The sequence below is a fragment of the Ahaetulla prasina genome, chromosome 6 (assembly GCF_028640845.1).
Source record: "Ahaetulla prasina isolate Xishuangbanna chromosome 6, ASM2864084v1, whole genome shotgun sequence".
NCBI classification, from domain to species: Eukaryota; Metazoa; Chordata; class Lepidosauria; order Squamata; family Colubridae; genus Ahaetulla; species Ahaetulla prasina.
Genome location: NC_080544.1, coordinates 98,231,260 through 98,247,310, shown reverse-complemented (window position 1 = coordinate 98,247,310; position 16,051 = coordinate 98,231,260). Strand labels below are relative to the sequence as shown.

The following is a 16,051-nucleotide window of genomic DNA, read 5'->3' as shown; positions in this document are numbered from 1 at the left end:
AAGGAAGAATATTGTCCAGACTGTCTTATTTTATAAGCTGTCTTATTTTGAAGCTACCATCTTTATTTTGTACTATCAGCAGACTTTCCTGCGCGCTGATCTGTTTGTGAGGCTGTTTCTAGATTCACTGTACTTCTGCGTGCTTATGTGTGGGTAAATGTGTGTGTGCGTTTATGTCAAATTCCATATGGTTAGAAGCGAAGATGAATTTGTTGTTTAAGTTCCTTTTTCTGGCGGGCAAGAAACTGAATCATTTTATTTCAACTGACCTTGTCTTGTTGAGAGATGAATCAATGAATCAAGTTATAAATGGTATATCATGAAAAAGTGATTTATGCTGGCTCAGTTCAGCTTTGATGTATTTCCTAGGATCTTCTTTCCTGCTTGAAAGAAGAAGAAAAAATAATCCTTGTCTTCTTAGGAATATTAAGATACCCTTAGTTGGTAAAGCAAACAAAAAAAGATAGGCGCGTCATATTAATCAAAAGAATGTCTGTCGAAAACATTGGACTGATTAATTCTTTCATACCAGAAATGTTTTTGTAATGCAATGTTATGTGTTGGGTAGTTGAAGATGACTGTGGACTTCAGAGTGTGAAGAGGTATGGCTCTAACTTATTAAAATAGCTGCATCTTTCCATGAAGATTCTCAGACATTCAGGTCATAGTTGTTCCAAAGGTGCTTTTTCAAGCGGCAACTGGACTTTGTTTTTCCTTGAAGATCAGGGGTGAAATGCTCCTGGTTCGGACCAGATCACCTGATTTGGTAGTGATGGTGGCGGATGGTTTGGAGAACTAGTAGCAAAAATCCCTGCCGCCCCGCTCACACCCAGCTGGGCCACATGATCATCAGAGGTTGTTTTTTTTTTTTACTTTTAAAAGCATTTTTCTTCGGTCGAAAAAATGCTTTTAAAAGTTTAAAAAAAGCCTCTAGTTATGATGTGGCTCAGCTGGGATTGTCAGAAGCTTTTCAAACCTCTTTGGTCAAAGAGGTTGTAAAAAAAATTCTTTTAAAAGGCTCCTCTGATGATCCCAGCTGAGTTGCCTGATTGTCAGAAGCTTTTAAAAGCATTTTTTTACAACCTCTTCGGCCAAAGAGGTTGTAGAAAATATTCTCTTAAAAGTAAAAAAAACAACAACAGTTGGCCACGCCCACCTACTCACATTACCACCACTACCACCAAGCCACGCCCACAGAACCATTGGTAACAAATTTTACATTTCACACCTGTTGAAGATGTTTTACTTCTCCTCCAAGAAGCTTCAGTTCTGAGGAAACTTCTCGGAGAAAAAGCGAAACATCTTCAAGGACAAACAAAGAAAGTCCAGTTGCCTCTTGAGAAAGCACCTTTGGGACTACTGCATCTTTCCCTGGAATGAAGTTGTCCATCTAATTCAATCTCAGGAAAAGGCAGGATAGATTTAAGCAGTTGAAGGTAGTTTTCCACAGAAAACTGTGATAAAATGATAATATGTTAATTGCTACTCAAAGGTTGAGATTTACAAATTTGCATCATGACCCAAATAGGATGAGCATAATTAATATGTCAGCTTCACTATATGTGTCATTACAGTGTGATGTGAATGTTTCTGGCAATGCCCAGGACACATGGATTCTGTTGCACCATGTGGCCTTTAAATCCAAATCATCACGGAACTCTAATATTAATGTCCTATTATATAATTGCCTTTCAAATTCCATTAAAGTGAAATAGGTCATTCTATACAGTATATATATATAAACAAGAGCAGCTGGTTCTTCCTAAAACTTCCCTGAGATTATAAAATATATGGATCACCTTAATTTTAAAAAAATCCTGAATGTCCTTTTTTAACTTTAAATGTGAAGAAGGAAAGGATCTTGAGTGGATGGTTTTCTTCATTAGTTCTAGAGATCCCAAGGAAATATACTCCTGTCAAATTTAGGAGACTGAATTTCTTGGCAACAAATGTCTTACAGACTGAACCAGCTATTAAAAGTTCTATATTCCCATCTTAGAGAACTAGAGAATACAGTTTCAAGGGGGAAACAAATCGCATTGCATTAGCCTCACCGTTGATTTTATTTTTCTATTTGATTTTAAACAAAAGACGTTGAACTTTGATGTATTGAGAACTACAAATTTGACAATGCTCTTCAGGTAGAACAAGACGTTTTTAGCCACTAGAACTGACCGGAGGCCTTTTACACGACTTTTCAACATCGCCTGCTCATCACTTATTCTACTTGAAATGCCTTGCCCTCTGCATTGTGGGAAGGAAGATTTAATGGTAGACATTTCCAAACTGAACTTGTCTCTGTGCTCTTGAGAGACCTGAGACACTAGCCCACATGCTCCTTCAATGCCTGTGGTGGAATCTCCGGGTAGACTGGAGGGAGGTGTCAAGAGGGGCGAAGCTTAGAGTTGTTGTTGTTTTTATTTACATTTATATCCCGCCCTTCTCCGAAGACTCAGGGCAGCTTACAGTGTATAAGGCAATAGTCTCATTCTATTTGTATATTTACAAAGTCAACTTATTGCCCCCCCAACAATCTGGGTCCTCATTTTACCTACCTTATAAAGGATGGAAGGCTGACTCAACCTTGGGCCGGGCTTGAACCTGCAGTAATTGCAGGCTGCTGTGTTCTAATAACAGGCTTCTTACCAGCCTGAGCTATCACGGCTGAAGAAAGTGGCAAGAAAGTGGCACGGCTGAAGAGAGTGACTCCTGCAGAATCCCTGAAGCCTTATCTGACTGTTCTCAAGGGACTGCAGTCAGTCTGGTGACATCCTGATGGCGCAGTGGTTAAACTTCAGTCTTGCAGGCGAACCCTGCCCACAGCCTGGAATTTGCTTCTGATGAGACCAGTGGTGGGATTGAAAAATTTAACAACCGGTTTGCTGCCTGGTTGCTAGGTGGGCATGGCCATGGTGGCGTGGTCTATTCAGCCTCCTGCACCACAGCGGGGAGGCTCCAGAGGCTTTCCTCAAGCGTGGCCTCCCCCAAGCACTGGAGGCCCTTCCGGTAGGCCCGTTTTTCACCCTCCCAGACGTCTATGCAGGCCCTGAACTTACCTTGCATCCAAAATGAGCTGCATGGAGACTGCTAGGAGGAGCGGGGTAGGGTGGACGGGGTCAGCCAGTCCTTGGAACAACCGGTTCGGCAAACCAGATTAAAATTAACATCCGGTTTACCCAAACTGGTCTGAACCAGCTGAATCCCACCACTGCCTGCACCTGACAATGCCCTTTCTGTAGTAGCTTTCCCTTCATCATTAATATCCTGCCAACCTACTGCAGACTTCTGCCTTGAGAACAGTGTTTTTGTTCTTGATTCTCAGAACAGATCCTTAACACTTTTGCCACCAGGAGAGTGGCAAAATTTCCCTCATCTGCCATTGTTCTATACAGAAGTCTATTTTCTGACTTTTTGGCAAAATAGACCATTTCATTTTGTTCCATTATGTATCTCCCCACCCCCCCGAGGTATGGTGGGCTCCATACCTCTTGAGGTTCTGAAAGTCCATTAAGACTTCATTATGTCATCTGGCCTTGGGATCCCAGGGAATTAGAAACATGTTTAGATGGCTCCACTGAAGCAGATATACTCTCTCTCTTCATACCTGGGGAGATATATTTATATATCTAAATATTTAATTTTTTAATATTTTGGTATGACTGTTTTTATATATGTGTTGCTGCATTTAATTATTGCACACTACCAGAGTCACTTCTGGCCAGATGGGAAACCATATAAATTTGATTTTCTTTTTGGAAAATGACTGTGCTTTTCTTTCCGAGGTCATGGCTTCCCATACTTTATTTTCTTATTCTTTTTTATGATGTTGATGTTTTAATTTGTTGGTCAGTGAGCATAATAAGGATTATCCATAAACTTGCTCTGTCAGATCCAACCAATAAAATGATAGTAATTATCAGTATTAAAAAAAGTATTAATTCAAGCCCTGAATTAGCTGAAACATGGGATTCATCGTAACATTTGTCAAAAGCAAGTTCTTCTTGTGGTTGTTAGTTCCGACCCATCATGACCCCATAGACATTCCTCCAGGCCTTCCTGAGTTTTGCCCTGATTGGTACTTGGATGGGAGAAAATCAAGAAAACTCAGGATTGCAATCTTGACTGAGAATTTAAAGAAGAGTCAGAAGAAGGCAACGAAAAATTATTATTTTTTTACCATTGCTATTATGGAAAACTACTTATTTTATTTACTTATTTATTTAATTGATATTATCATTTTTATATGCAACTCAATACACTTATATATTTATAAATATATTTATTTATCAATATATTTATAAAGGGCACTGCACACCAAAACAACTAGACACAAGGAGAGGTTTTTATTCCCCCGAATGCCATCGACTTAGCTTAACAACTCATTCCCACAACACTGTCAAATAATTTACTAAGACTGTATTACTATTATTCTTCTCTTCCCTCCTATCTATCTATCTCTTCCCACTTATTACTATAACCATGTTGCTTGTATTTTTCAATTATATTGCTTTTATTGTTTCCTAGTATGATTTGATAGCGTATTAGTAACCTTGACTATCATTGTTATATCTTTTTATTCTTGATGATTGCATTTTATTCTCCTTATGTACACTGAGAGCATATATACCTAAGACAAATTCCTTGTGTGTCCAATCACACTTGGCCAATAAAGAATCCTATTCTAAATGCTGCTTCTACCTCTACCTCCTATCTTCCCCACAATAACAACTCTATGAGGTGAGTTGGGCTGAGAGAGATTGACTGGCTAAGGCCACCCAACTAGGTTTCATAGCTAAGGCTGGACAGTCTCTGCCTGTTGTGCCTCGTCCTCCCTCCTCTCCTCAGCTGGGCCCCTCCTGTCTCCACCCGGGCCTGTTATCAGACTCCAAGTCTGATAATGAAGGTGAAGGTCATGCCTCCAGCCCCCGGCCCTGTCCCCATGCCCAGAGAGGATGCCAGGAGTGAACAGAGAAGCCTGATAAACTTCACTCCTACAGTATGTGATCAGGAAGCCAGCCATGTGCTGGAATTACTGACAGCAGATCCATAATAGCAGAAAATAGCAGAAAATAAGCAGCAGAAAATAATTCAAAGTAGGAGGATCCTCGCTTCCGGAGATCTGAGAGGTGACGCCAGCAGAAGGAAGGGAGGGGCAGGCTGAGTCATGGAGCCACATCCCACAGCCTATATAAAGGACCTGCTTTTGGCATTCCAACCTTGAATCAAGCAAAGTCTCATCTAGTTTGCTGCTATCGGACTCTATCGCTGAAGTCACAACTTGGACTCCTGCCTGCCCTGATAAACCTCAAAGGAATTTGGCAAGCTGCAGGGGCTTCGTTGCCACGTTTGATACGGACTTCCTTGACCCGGTCGTCGGAGGGGGAGTGGGACACGACGCTGCCTTTCTAGCCTGGTGTCTTAACCACTAGATCATATTGGCTCCCACTAAAATGTGCCCCATAAAATCATCAAGACTTTATCTCAGCTTGAAAGAAACTCAACTTTATAGATTGATATACTTCTCACTCTAGGTTAAGGGGGAAAAAAATCAACTTTATTTCAACTTTATTTAGTTTATATCAACTTTATTTAGTTTCTTTTCCTGAAATGTTCTAATAGTACACTGTAATAATTTCTCATTTGTGTGTGGCATAATATCTTTGCTTGGTCAAAGACAAGATAATTACTCACTTGGCTAATGCGAAATAAAAGAGAAGCAGCATGGAGCACACCATGACTGATAGCATAGTGAGAGCAACTCCATTTCTGTCCTTAATTCACATCTCCACTACAGAATTCTAATATTTATTTTAGAGTCAAGGGGACATTCAGATTTCGTTCTTGTAGCAATCTGGATAAACCGATCTTCATGCAGACATGCCCTGATATACTAAGGCACATTTTATTTTTTTATTTATTAAATTTGAATCCTGCCCCGTCACTAATGTGGTGACTCTTTTATCTTTTAACCACCCTGTAATCCCTGGCATAGAATAGAATAGAATAGAATAGAATAGAATAGAATAGAATAGAATAGAATAGAATAGAATAGAATAGAATAGAATAGAATAGAATAGAACAGAACAGAATTTTTTATTGGCCAAGTCTGATTGGACACAAGGAATTTGTCTTGGTGCATATGCTCTCAGTGTACATAAAATAAAAGATATCTTCATCAAGGTACAACACTTACAACACTTAATGATAGTCATAGGGTACAAATTTAATGCTTAATGATACAACACTTGTTGGCTGGCAGCCCCCAGGGGAAGATCCTTCTCTGCGGGGGCTCCTACCCTCTAGAACGAACTTCCCCCTGGCTTGCGCCAATTGCCTGACCTTCGGACCTTTCGCCGTGAGCTGAAGACGTATTTATTTACTCGCGCGGGGCTGGCTTAAATTTTAAATTTTTAGATGAATTTTAAGGGTTTTTAGATTTTAAATGTTTTAAATCTCGGCCAATTTTATAATAAGTTTTTTAATTGTCTGTTTTAATTGTACATTGCTTTTGTTTTTATTCTGGCTGTAAACCGCCCTGAGTCCTTCGGGAGAAGGGTGGTATAAAAATATAATAAATAAATAAATAAATAAATAAATAAATAAATAAATAAATAAATAAATAAATAAATAAATAAATAATTAATTAATTAATACACTTAATGATAGTCATAGGCTACAAATAAGCAATCAGGAAACAATCAATATCAGTATAAATCCTAAGGATACAAGCAACAAAGTTACAGTCATAAGAGGAAGGAGATGGGTGATGGGAACGATGAGAAGATTAATAGCAGTGCAGATTTAGTAAATAGTTTGACAGTGTTGAGGGAATTATTTGTTTAGCAGAGTGATGGCATTCGGGAAGAAACTGCATCAGGGTGGAATCACGGTGACTGACTGGAGCTCAATTATTTACTGGCCGCATGCCTTTCCTGACACCTAGAATCTCTCTCATTCCATCGCACAACTCTATACATGTACCCTAACTCTTGACAACCTATCACCTGTTAAATTATATTCTTTTCAGCATGACTTTAATGCCCTTCTGAAAGAGTGGTAAGGCTATGTTTAAAAGGGGATGATAAACAAGTTACACTGAGAGGGGAGATTGCATATGTGGTGAGACTCAACCTGCTGCCCCATTGCATAATACTCACACACATACCAGGCTGATCCCAGGCCTGGACTCAAATGTTGAGGAAAAGGCTCAGCAACACCTGTGGGATGTCAGCCTTGGGAGACACAAAGTCAAGAATCACCCGAGGCTGATCAAAAATAGGCCCCACCTAAACAAACAGAACAATCAGATGATGCTGATGTAAAAACCTCACACCCATCCTGCCACACACACATTGTGAGTACGGCAAAGAGCAGAACAAAGATGTTCCATGAGGCTCCTTGCCAAACAAGGGAGTAAAACCTCAATCAAAGGCAGCTGGCTGCAACCTGATCGAAGAGGTGATCATTGGAATCATTGGAATGATTTTAGGATGTTGTGTGAAGTTGTTTAGGATTTTACTTACCTGGCAGGGGAGACAACATGATCATTTTAGGATGTTGTGTGAAGTTGTTTAGATTCTGCTCTTGAAATTCTGGCCTTTGGCCTGGCTGATAACCTAACTTGGATTTGGATTATTCCTTCTATTTGCACTAGTTAAAAATAAAACCTTCAGGCAAGTTTCTTTCAAAGACTGTGTTTTCATTTGCATTCCTTGTCTGCTATTATCTCCTTGACCTTCAGTAAACTGCTAATTTCCATAGCAATAGTGTGTAAGTGTGTAATTGAAACCAAAAGCAGGACACCATCTTTCAAAACTAGGGATTGAGTGTTCTGTGTTAGGGTCCAACTAGAGGGAAAAGAATAAGCCTGCACTAGACTAAAAGTGCTACTAAATGGAAGATCTACTAATAGAAATTATCTGCTTCTGTTCCCACATGAATGATCAATTATATGAAACCAGGCTGCAGCTAAAGGAAATCAGTTTGGGTTATTAATTGTTTCAGGGACAATATTGCTTTAAACTGTGAATGGCTAAGAAAAACATAAAAATATGTCAGTCGTGGGATAGGAATGAGCGAGAGGAAGGCAATGTCACAAGGACAACTGCTATGGAGATTCTCAGTCATCCAGGTTATAGTTGTCTCAAAGGTGCTTTTTCAAAAGGCATCTGGACTGTTTTTTCCCTGAGAAGAAGAAGAAGACAAAACATCGGAACCGATAAAGCTTCTTGGATGAGAAGCAAAACTTTGAATCAGTCTGAGTCATGGGGGCAAATTAGCATCTTGTAGAAAGGATGCAACTAAGGTTGATAATATGTTCTCTATCTTAGAAAAAAAATATGATAGAAAATTTTCAATTGACCAAAGTCAAAGTCAAGGTCAAAGTCAAAGGCAGCAGAAAACAATATTTAGGATCCACTTGATAATCACCATAACTTAGGGAAGATTGTGACCTGGAGTATGAGAGACAAAGTAAATTGTAAAGAGCATGAATAAACAAGTACAATGTATGTATGTAAAATTAAGAGAAAAGAAAATAAAGTAATAGATATGAATGATCTTGCAAGTGGAGTTGATGGATGCAGGTAAGAAAATGAAAGATACAGATTTAATTTTGAATGAAAAGGCTAAAATGCATATGGGAGAGTAGAAGATCATGGGTATGTTCTAGTGAACGGTGATAAAAGAACCAGAGGTGAGAATAAGAATATGCAATGTTCTGAATTAATTTGATCCAAGATCAGTGGGAAAATGATCCTGCTAGGTGACATGAATGGATGAATGGGAATGACATGCGGGTGTCAGGGTTTCAAGTAACACCCCCAACAAAAGAAAATACTTGAGGCTTGAGTTTCCTCAAAGTTCCATTTTATTACAGATATCATATTGGCATATCTGGGAAAACTCAAATCTGAAAGCTTCCAGATTTTCCCCTCCCAAGGGAAAGTTCAAATCCCTGCTCAATGTCCATCACATGGTCCAATCAAAACACTTTCCCAACTGGAGAGGCCTCCCAGTTCAGCCTTCCAGGTGCAGGGCAAGATGGCCTTGATTTTCTGAGAAAGGAATGTTATTATGACTATATATCACGCTGGCTCCATACAATCCCCCCCTCCCAGTTTCCCACAGCAGTAAATGTGGCAGGCCTGAAGTTCCAACGCAAAAGATGGCTTCCAGGCCTGATAGCGAGAATAAGAAAAAAGTGATTGGACATTTGAGAATTAAAAAAGGAGTGAAATCAACTGTTGCAGAGTGCTTTGAATAGAAATAAAAATAGGTGAAGAGGATTAAATAAAGAACCTTCAGCAGAGTGAATGGAATTTTTTTTAAAAAAGTGATGAAATTATTTTAAGAAGTAAGGGAAGGTTCAAGGAAGGAATGATAATGAAAGGTGGAACTGAAACGAATGCTAAATATTAGTGTCAAAAGAAAAAGGAAATTAGAATGTTGAAAAAAATGGTAGAACTGGTGGTATAGATTAGCTAACTGAAGAAATTTCAGAACTATAAGTATGGTTTGTTTATGAAATGTTTGCATGAGTTGTATAATTTGTCTGTGAAGATGGCATCTGTACTTGATTTGGGAAGAATGCCATTGTTCTCCTACTAAAAGGGAAAGCAGACAGGAATGAACCCACAATAAATGAGAGGTAACAGTGAGGAAAATGTGAAAAGTGCAGTGTGGCTTCATGCTAGATTTGGTGTGTATGGCAGATGCACGTTCTTTAGTTAGCCAGTGAGAAATATAAAGTGCATGATAAAATGAATAGGCTTGAATTATGGATTGTTTGGCATAAATAAAAAAAACTTAAGGTTGGCTGCTGAATATAACAGGAGCAATGTATTGTAGAAATAAACATGTGTGAAAATACTTTTATGTTGTTTTTTTTCCTTTCTCTTACATTGTTGAATGCTTCTTGGATCTTGCATATTGTAGCAAACTACAAAACTGTAAAATAAATAATAAACAAACAGCTCAACGAATGGTTTAACACATAACATGTAGTAGGACAGAAATGTGGGAAGTTTCCACATTTGGAATGTACACATATAGTAAATGCATACAGTATCAGCGTTCCAGAAAAAAAAACAAAAACAGATCCAAGTAAAAACTCCGAAGCAAGCATCTTTCAAAGTTCTATTTACTAGGATAGGTAAACTGGCACATCTGGGAAAACTCGAATCTGAGAGGTCTGGGTTTTCCCTCAGTAAATCAAAAACCTCAAAACTATCCCCTGACTCCACAGTCGATCACATGCTCCAATCGCCAACTGTCCCATCTCGAGACAGCACTCTGACTACTCCTTCTCCAGATGCAGGATCGGCCTGACCTTGATTGACAGGAAGAATGCTATTATGTCTAAAGACAACCCCTCTACTAAATCCCCCCTCCTACTTTCCCACACATGAGAAGGTGGCAGCAAGGAAGCTTCTGGCCTAATATGGTTTCCAAAGCTGACATACAGATTTTTTTTTACATGTCTCAAAAGCAGAGGCACTTCTGGATTGAAAGGATTAGCCAGTGACATCACCATTGCCCAGGGGATGCCCGATTGGTAAGAATGCAATCTTCAGGGGGAATGCAAACTTTCATGTCCCTGATTTTCCCACCAATGTGGTACCTATTTATCTACTTGTATTTTCATGCTTTCAAACTGCTAGGTGAGCAGAATCTGGGATAATTGATGGGAACTCACTCCATCATGTGGCTCACGCTCTCGGGTCTTGAACTGCTGAGCTGTTGACCTTGATGATCCTCCAACTCAGTGTCTTAACCACTTGAGCCACTGTGGCCCCTAATGCATACAGATGCTTAGGTGATGTTATGGATGTCTTTATTGGGAACATGAATGTCCATGCACTTTTAGACATAGACAGTATGTGTTATTGGGTCAATGCAAGAGAAGTTCAATTATTTACAGTGAATGTAAAGTGCAACAAGGAGAGTCAATTTGAAAATCAATATAACAAAGACCAAGAGAGTTGCATCTGGTTGAGAAGATGGAGCAAACATAGAAAAATTTAGGCAAATAGGTGCCTTTGTATACATTAGCTGAAAATTCGGGAACTATGGTAAAATGGAAACACAAATGCCTATATACAAATGGTGGATAGTATATATGTTGCAGAGAATGAATGTTATTGAAAATCACTGTACGTAGGAGTCCAGTTCCCCCTACTTTATGACAGGGATGTGAGATTTGGGGATGTTAGCATAAACTTAAAAGTAAATTAGGTCAAATGAGACTGCGATATTTAAGAAGTATGTATCCAAAACAGGGATAGGATCAAGAATAAACAGATAGTGAAAGAATATGGGTTGAATACAAAAATATCCCGTACAAAATAGATTAAAGTATGAATTAGAGCAGGGGTCTCCAACCTTGGTCCCTTTAAGACTTGTGGACTTCAACTCCCAGAGTTCCTCAGCCAACAAAGCTGGCTGAGGAACTCTGGGAGTTGAAGTCCACAAGTCTTAAAGGGACCAAGGTTGGAGACCCCTGAATTAGAGAATTCTGCCAAGGCCATTGTGCAGTTAGTAATCAACTTACAACCATTCATTTAGTGACTGAAGTTACAATGGCATTGAAAAAAAAAAAAGACATGCCAATTTCAGCATCTCCATGTCACATGATCAAAATTGAGGCATTTGGCAACTGTCATGTATTTACGATGGCTGCAGCATCCCAGGGCCATGTGACTGCCACTTGCAGCCTTCCCAGCTGGCTTCCAAAAAAGCAAAGTCAATGGGGGAAAGCCAGAATCAGTGAATTCATGCATCATTCAGGTAATAGTTGCAGTAATTTGCTTAGCAGCCATGGCAAAAAAAAAAGGCTTTAAAATTGGGCACAGCTCACTTAACAATTGCCGGTTGCACCTCGGGATGGTGCTTTAAAAAACAACCTTGTAGAGCAGCTCAGCCTAAGGTTTGGCGGCAGTGGTGGGAGGGGTGTGTCAGAATAGGAAGCCCCTGCCTGCTGCTGCCTCCCCGCTCTCTGCCCCATCTCCTGATGTAGACAAACTGCCAGTTTGGTTTTTGGGGTGGAGCCAACCTATCCCCACTGCCCTCTGACAGCCCGCTCACTTGTCTAGCTCTCCATCCAGTATCTACAGCGAGTTATCCTCTCTCTCTCTCCTCCCCCTCCCTCTCTCTCTCTTCTCATTCATTGTTGAATACAGGTAGTCCTTGACTTATGTCCACAATTGAGCCCAACATTTCTGTTGTTAAGTGAGAAATGTGTTCAGTGAGTTTTGCCCCGTTTTGCGACCTTTCTTGCCACAGTTATTAAGTGAACTACTGCGGTTGATAAGTTACCATATTTTTTGTCCTGCGAAGAAACAGTGGCACCAAATTAGCAAAGGAGAGTTGGAGGTGGCGAGAAGGCTGCCCCCTGTTGGCTGCTCCAAGTGGGTGGTGTCGAGTCCTCCCATTCCATCCCGATAATATCAAAGGATGAAAGGTTATCCAGAATATGTTATGTATTCTACCCAACCCATCAGAGCGGGGAGGCAAGGAATGTTGCGGATCCCATCCTCTAGGGAGATACACCTAGTGGGACCTAGAAGAAGGGCCTTCTCCGTGGTGGCTCCCTCTCTCTGGAACATCATTCCCCAGAAATTAGAATGGCCCCCACTCTGATATTCTTCTGGAAGGAGCTGAAGACCTGGTTCTGCCAGTGAGCCTGGGAAACACAAAGCGGGATAGAACCCGTTAAATGACTCATGTGATGTGTTGTCGCTGGAGTGAGGGGTGGGGGTTTATTTTATTATATTAATTTATTATATGATTCTCTTTTTATTAGTTTTATTGTTTTTGTGTGAGGTTTTTATAGTCTTGTAAACCGCCTTGAGTCGCTATGTGCAAATAAGCAGCAATATAAATTTCCTAAAATAATGAATAAATAAAAATATTATCCAGGAAATGTTACCCACAATATAAACTCTTCCCTTTTGTCCTTTGCCATGTCTCACTCGCACAATTTATATTCTGATTTGTCACTTATCCCATCTTCTGTCTGATGGATTCCTATGCCTGCTAGTCTCTCTCAGCGCCGCTACCGTACCAGTGGTGGGTTTGGGCGAACCGGTAGCAGCGGCGGTGGGAGGCTCCGCCCACCTGGCCAGATATTATCAAAAATGCTCTGCGCATGCACAGAAGCATCGTGACCTCCCAATGGTGAACCGGTAAACAAATAAAATTGAAACTCACTACTGTACTGTACCTTAAGTATACGCTTAAGTATGTGCTTAAGTATACAGTAATAAATAGGCAGCTGCAAATCCATGACAATCAGATCAAAGAACTCCTCAGCCTTGTGTGAAATCAACAGCATAGCCTAAGTGTTATAGCATTCTTCAGTCTTTCTTCCATAGCAACTGATATTATTCACAAGTAGGTATCCAAGCTATTCACAATTGCATTCTGCCGGATCTGCGCTCAGAATGATGTTTCCTAGCTACTGGTATTCAGACGCATTCTTGTCGCTAAGAGCCAATTCCGTTCTGTATTCTTCTGCTCGAAAAGTGACCTTGTTTTGCAGCAGCAGAATTCATATCAATCCCCCTTCTTGAAGTCGGATTTATTTTCTTTCACTGAGAAAAAATGAAAGTTGCTGGAGCATCTCGTGGCGCAGTGATCTTCATTGTATAAATTTGTCTTGCATTTGTCAGAGAGGACACGCTTACGGCAATCCTGTCTGTATTTGTACAGAAATCGATGCCGTTTACTCCCAAGCAAAGAATGGAAGAAGTTGCTCAATGTGGTTCGGGCCTCAGTTAGAGTTACTATAGCCTTAAATTCAACATGAGCCAAACGGGCATGCTTAAAATACAGTCATACAGTTTTGAATTTACAGGGTTGCCCTCGACTTACGACCATGATTTTCATTGCTAAGCAAGACAGTTATTAAATGAGCTTTGCCCTGTATTATGACCTTTCTTGACACAGTTGTTAAGTGAATCACTGCATTTGTTAAGTTAGCAACGTGGTCTTTTAAATGAGTCTGGTTTCCCCCTTGTCAGGAAGTTGCAAAAGGTGTTCCTATGACCCTGGGACACTGCAACCGTCATAAGTACATGCCAGTTGCCAAACGTCCACACTTTAATCACATGACCATGCGGATGCTGCAATGGCCGTATGAAAAATGGTCATAAGCAGGGGTGAAATCCAGCAGGTTCGGACAGGTTCTGGAGAACCGGTAGCGGAAATTTTGAGCAGTTCGGAGACCCAGTAGCGGAAATTCTGAGTAGTTCAGAGAACCAGCAAATACCATCCCTGGCTGGTGATTTTGCAATAGTCTTCCCCCAGCTGATTGGGAAGAAATGTGGTTTTTGCAGCAACTTTCCCCTGGAGTGGGGTGGGAATGGAGTTTTTGCAGTATCCTTCCCTTGCCACGCCCACCAAGCCACGTCCACCAAGCCACACCATGTCCACCAAGCCACGCCCACAGAACCAGTAGTAAAAAAAAATCACCACTGGTCATAAGTCACTCTTTTCAGTGCCAGTGTATCTTTGAATGGTCACTAAATGATTGGTTGTAAGTCAAGGACTATCTGTATGGTATAAATCTCCCCACTTGAGTTGCATTTACATCTCTCTGTCTCTCTCTCATATTTTTCCGCTTCATTGCTTAAACTATACCACTGGCAAGAATAATCAAGGACTAGATAACCCCTTTTAATTAGTGTAATTAACTGGAATCTCTGCAATGCTCATTTGTCTTATAATATCCAAGCAATTTAAAAATCACTCCTCTTCCAGATAGGAGTTATAATTGCCTTCCTGGTTTCTTTTTCTTTTCTTTTTTTTGATAAAGCAAAATAGAGCCCAATCTCCAGTTAGCATAAAAAGCCAAGTCAATTATAACACACTGGACAATGAGGCAGCTGAATTAATAAACCCTCATTGGCACCACTTTTGTGTACAGGTAATTTTTGAAAGCACGTTAAAAAAATGCAAGTAGAAAAATAGGGAGCACCTTTGGTCGGAAGGTAAGAGCATTCCGTGCGCCTTTGGCATTTAGTCATGCCAGCCACATGACCATGGAGATGTTTTCGGACAGTGCTGGCTCTTCAGTTTAGAAATGGAGATGAGCACCACCCCCTAGAGTCAGGAATGACTAGCACATATGTGCAAGGGGAACCTTTACCTCTACCTAAATCTTCGACTTGCAACCGTTGGTTTGGTGACTGTTTAGATTACAATTTCAAATGGCAAAATGGAGCAATACTTTCTTAACAACTGTCTTGCTCAGCAATGGAAATGTTTTTTTTTTGTTTCTTTTTTTTATTTGATTTATATCCCGCCCTTCTCTGAAGACTCAGGGCGGCTTACACTATGTTAGCAATAGTCTTCATCCTATTTGTATATTTATATACAAAGGCAACTTATTGCCCCCAACAATCTGGGTCCTCATTTTACCTACCTTATAAAGGATGGAAGGCTGAGTCAACCTTGGGCCTGGTGGGACTAGAACCTGCAGTAATTGCAGGCAGCTGTGTTAATAACAGACTGTCTTACCAGTCTGAGCCACAGAGGCTGTTGTCCATTGTGGTTGTAAGCCGAGGAGTACCTGTACTTGAAATTCAAGTGTTGATTCCCAGTCAGACTGCTGATTTTTAATCTAGGACAGGCCTGTCAAACTGGCACTCTGTGGGCCAGATACGGCCCATGTCTCAAATGCTCAACAGAGCTCTGCAAGGGCAAAAAACATCCCTGTCGTGGCCTGTTGGCGCTGGCCACTCCAGCAGCCGAATCAGATAAAGCAGCGGTATGGGAGTCAGGGCCAGCATCAAGGCAATCTGAGAGCTCCAAGGGGGAAGAGGGAATGGAGCTCTCTCTCTCTCGCTCTCTCTGTCTCTGTCTCTCTCTCTCTCTCTCTCTCTGTGTGTGTGTGTGTGTGTAAGAGAGAGAGAGAGAGAGAGAGAGGTGGAGTATGGGCTGTCCCCTCAGATGGAGAGTTAAAAGCCCCCAGGTCTGGAGGTGGCTGATGAGGAAGAGGAGGAACAGCTGGGTCCAGTGCCTGATGCACAGATGTGCAGAAGGCAGGGGA

At 40.7% G+C, this 16,051-nt stretch overlaps 1 protein-coding gene across 1 annotated transcript in view; it reads right to left on the bottom strand.

Moving 5' to 3' along the window:
- Nucleotides 1-272: 272 nt before the first annotated feature.
- NAALADL2 (N-acetylated alpha-linked acidic dipeptidase like 2) overlaps nucleotides 273-16,051 on the bottom strand; it is an 828,713-nt gene continuing 812,934 nt past the window's right edge. The window contains exons 15-16 of the mRNA XM_058187422.1: nucleotides 7,158-7,232; nucleotides 273-380 (exon numbers count right to left, since the gene is read on the bottom strand). Coding sequence (XP_058043405.1) covers nucleotides 7,188-7,232 — 45 coding nt within the window. The 3' untranslated portion in view covers nucleotides 273-380; nucleotides 7,158-7,187. The remainder of the gene's footprint in view (nucleotides 381-7,157; nucleotides 7,233-16,051) is intronic.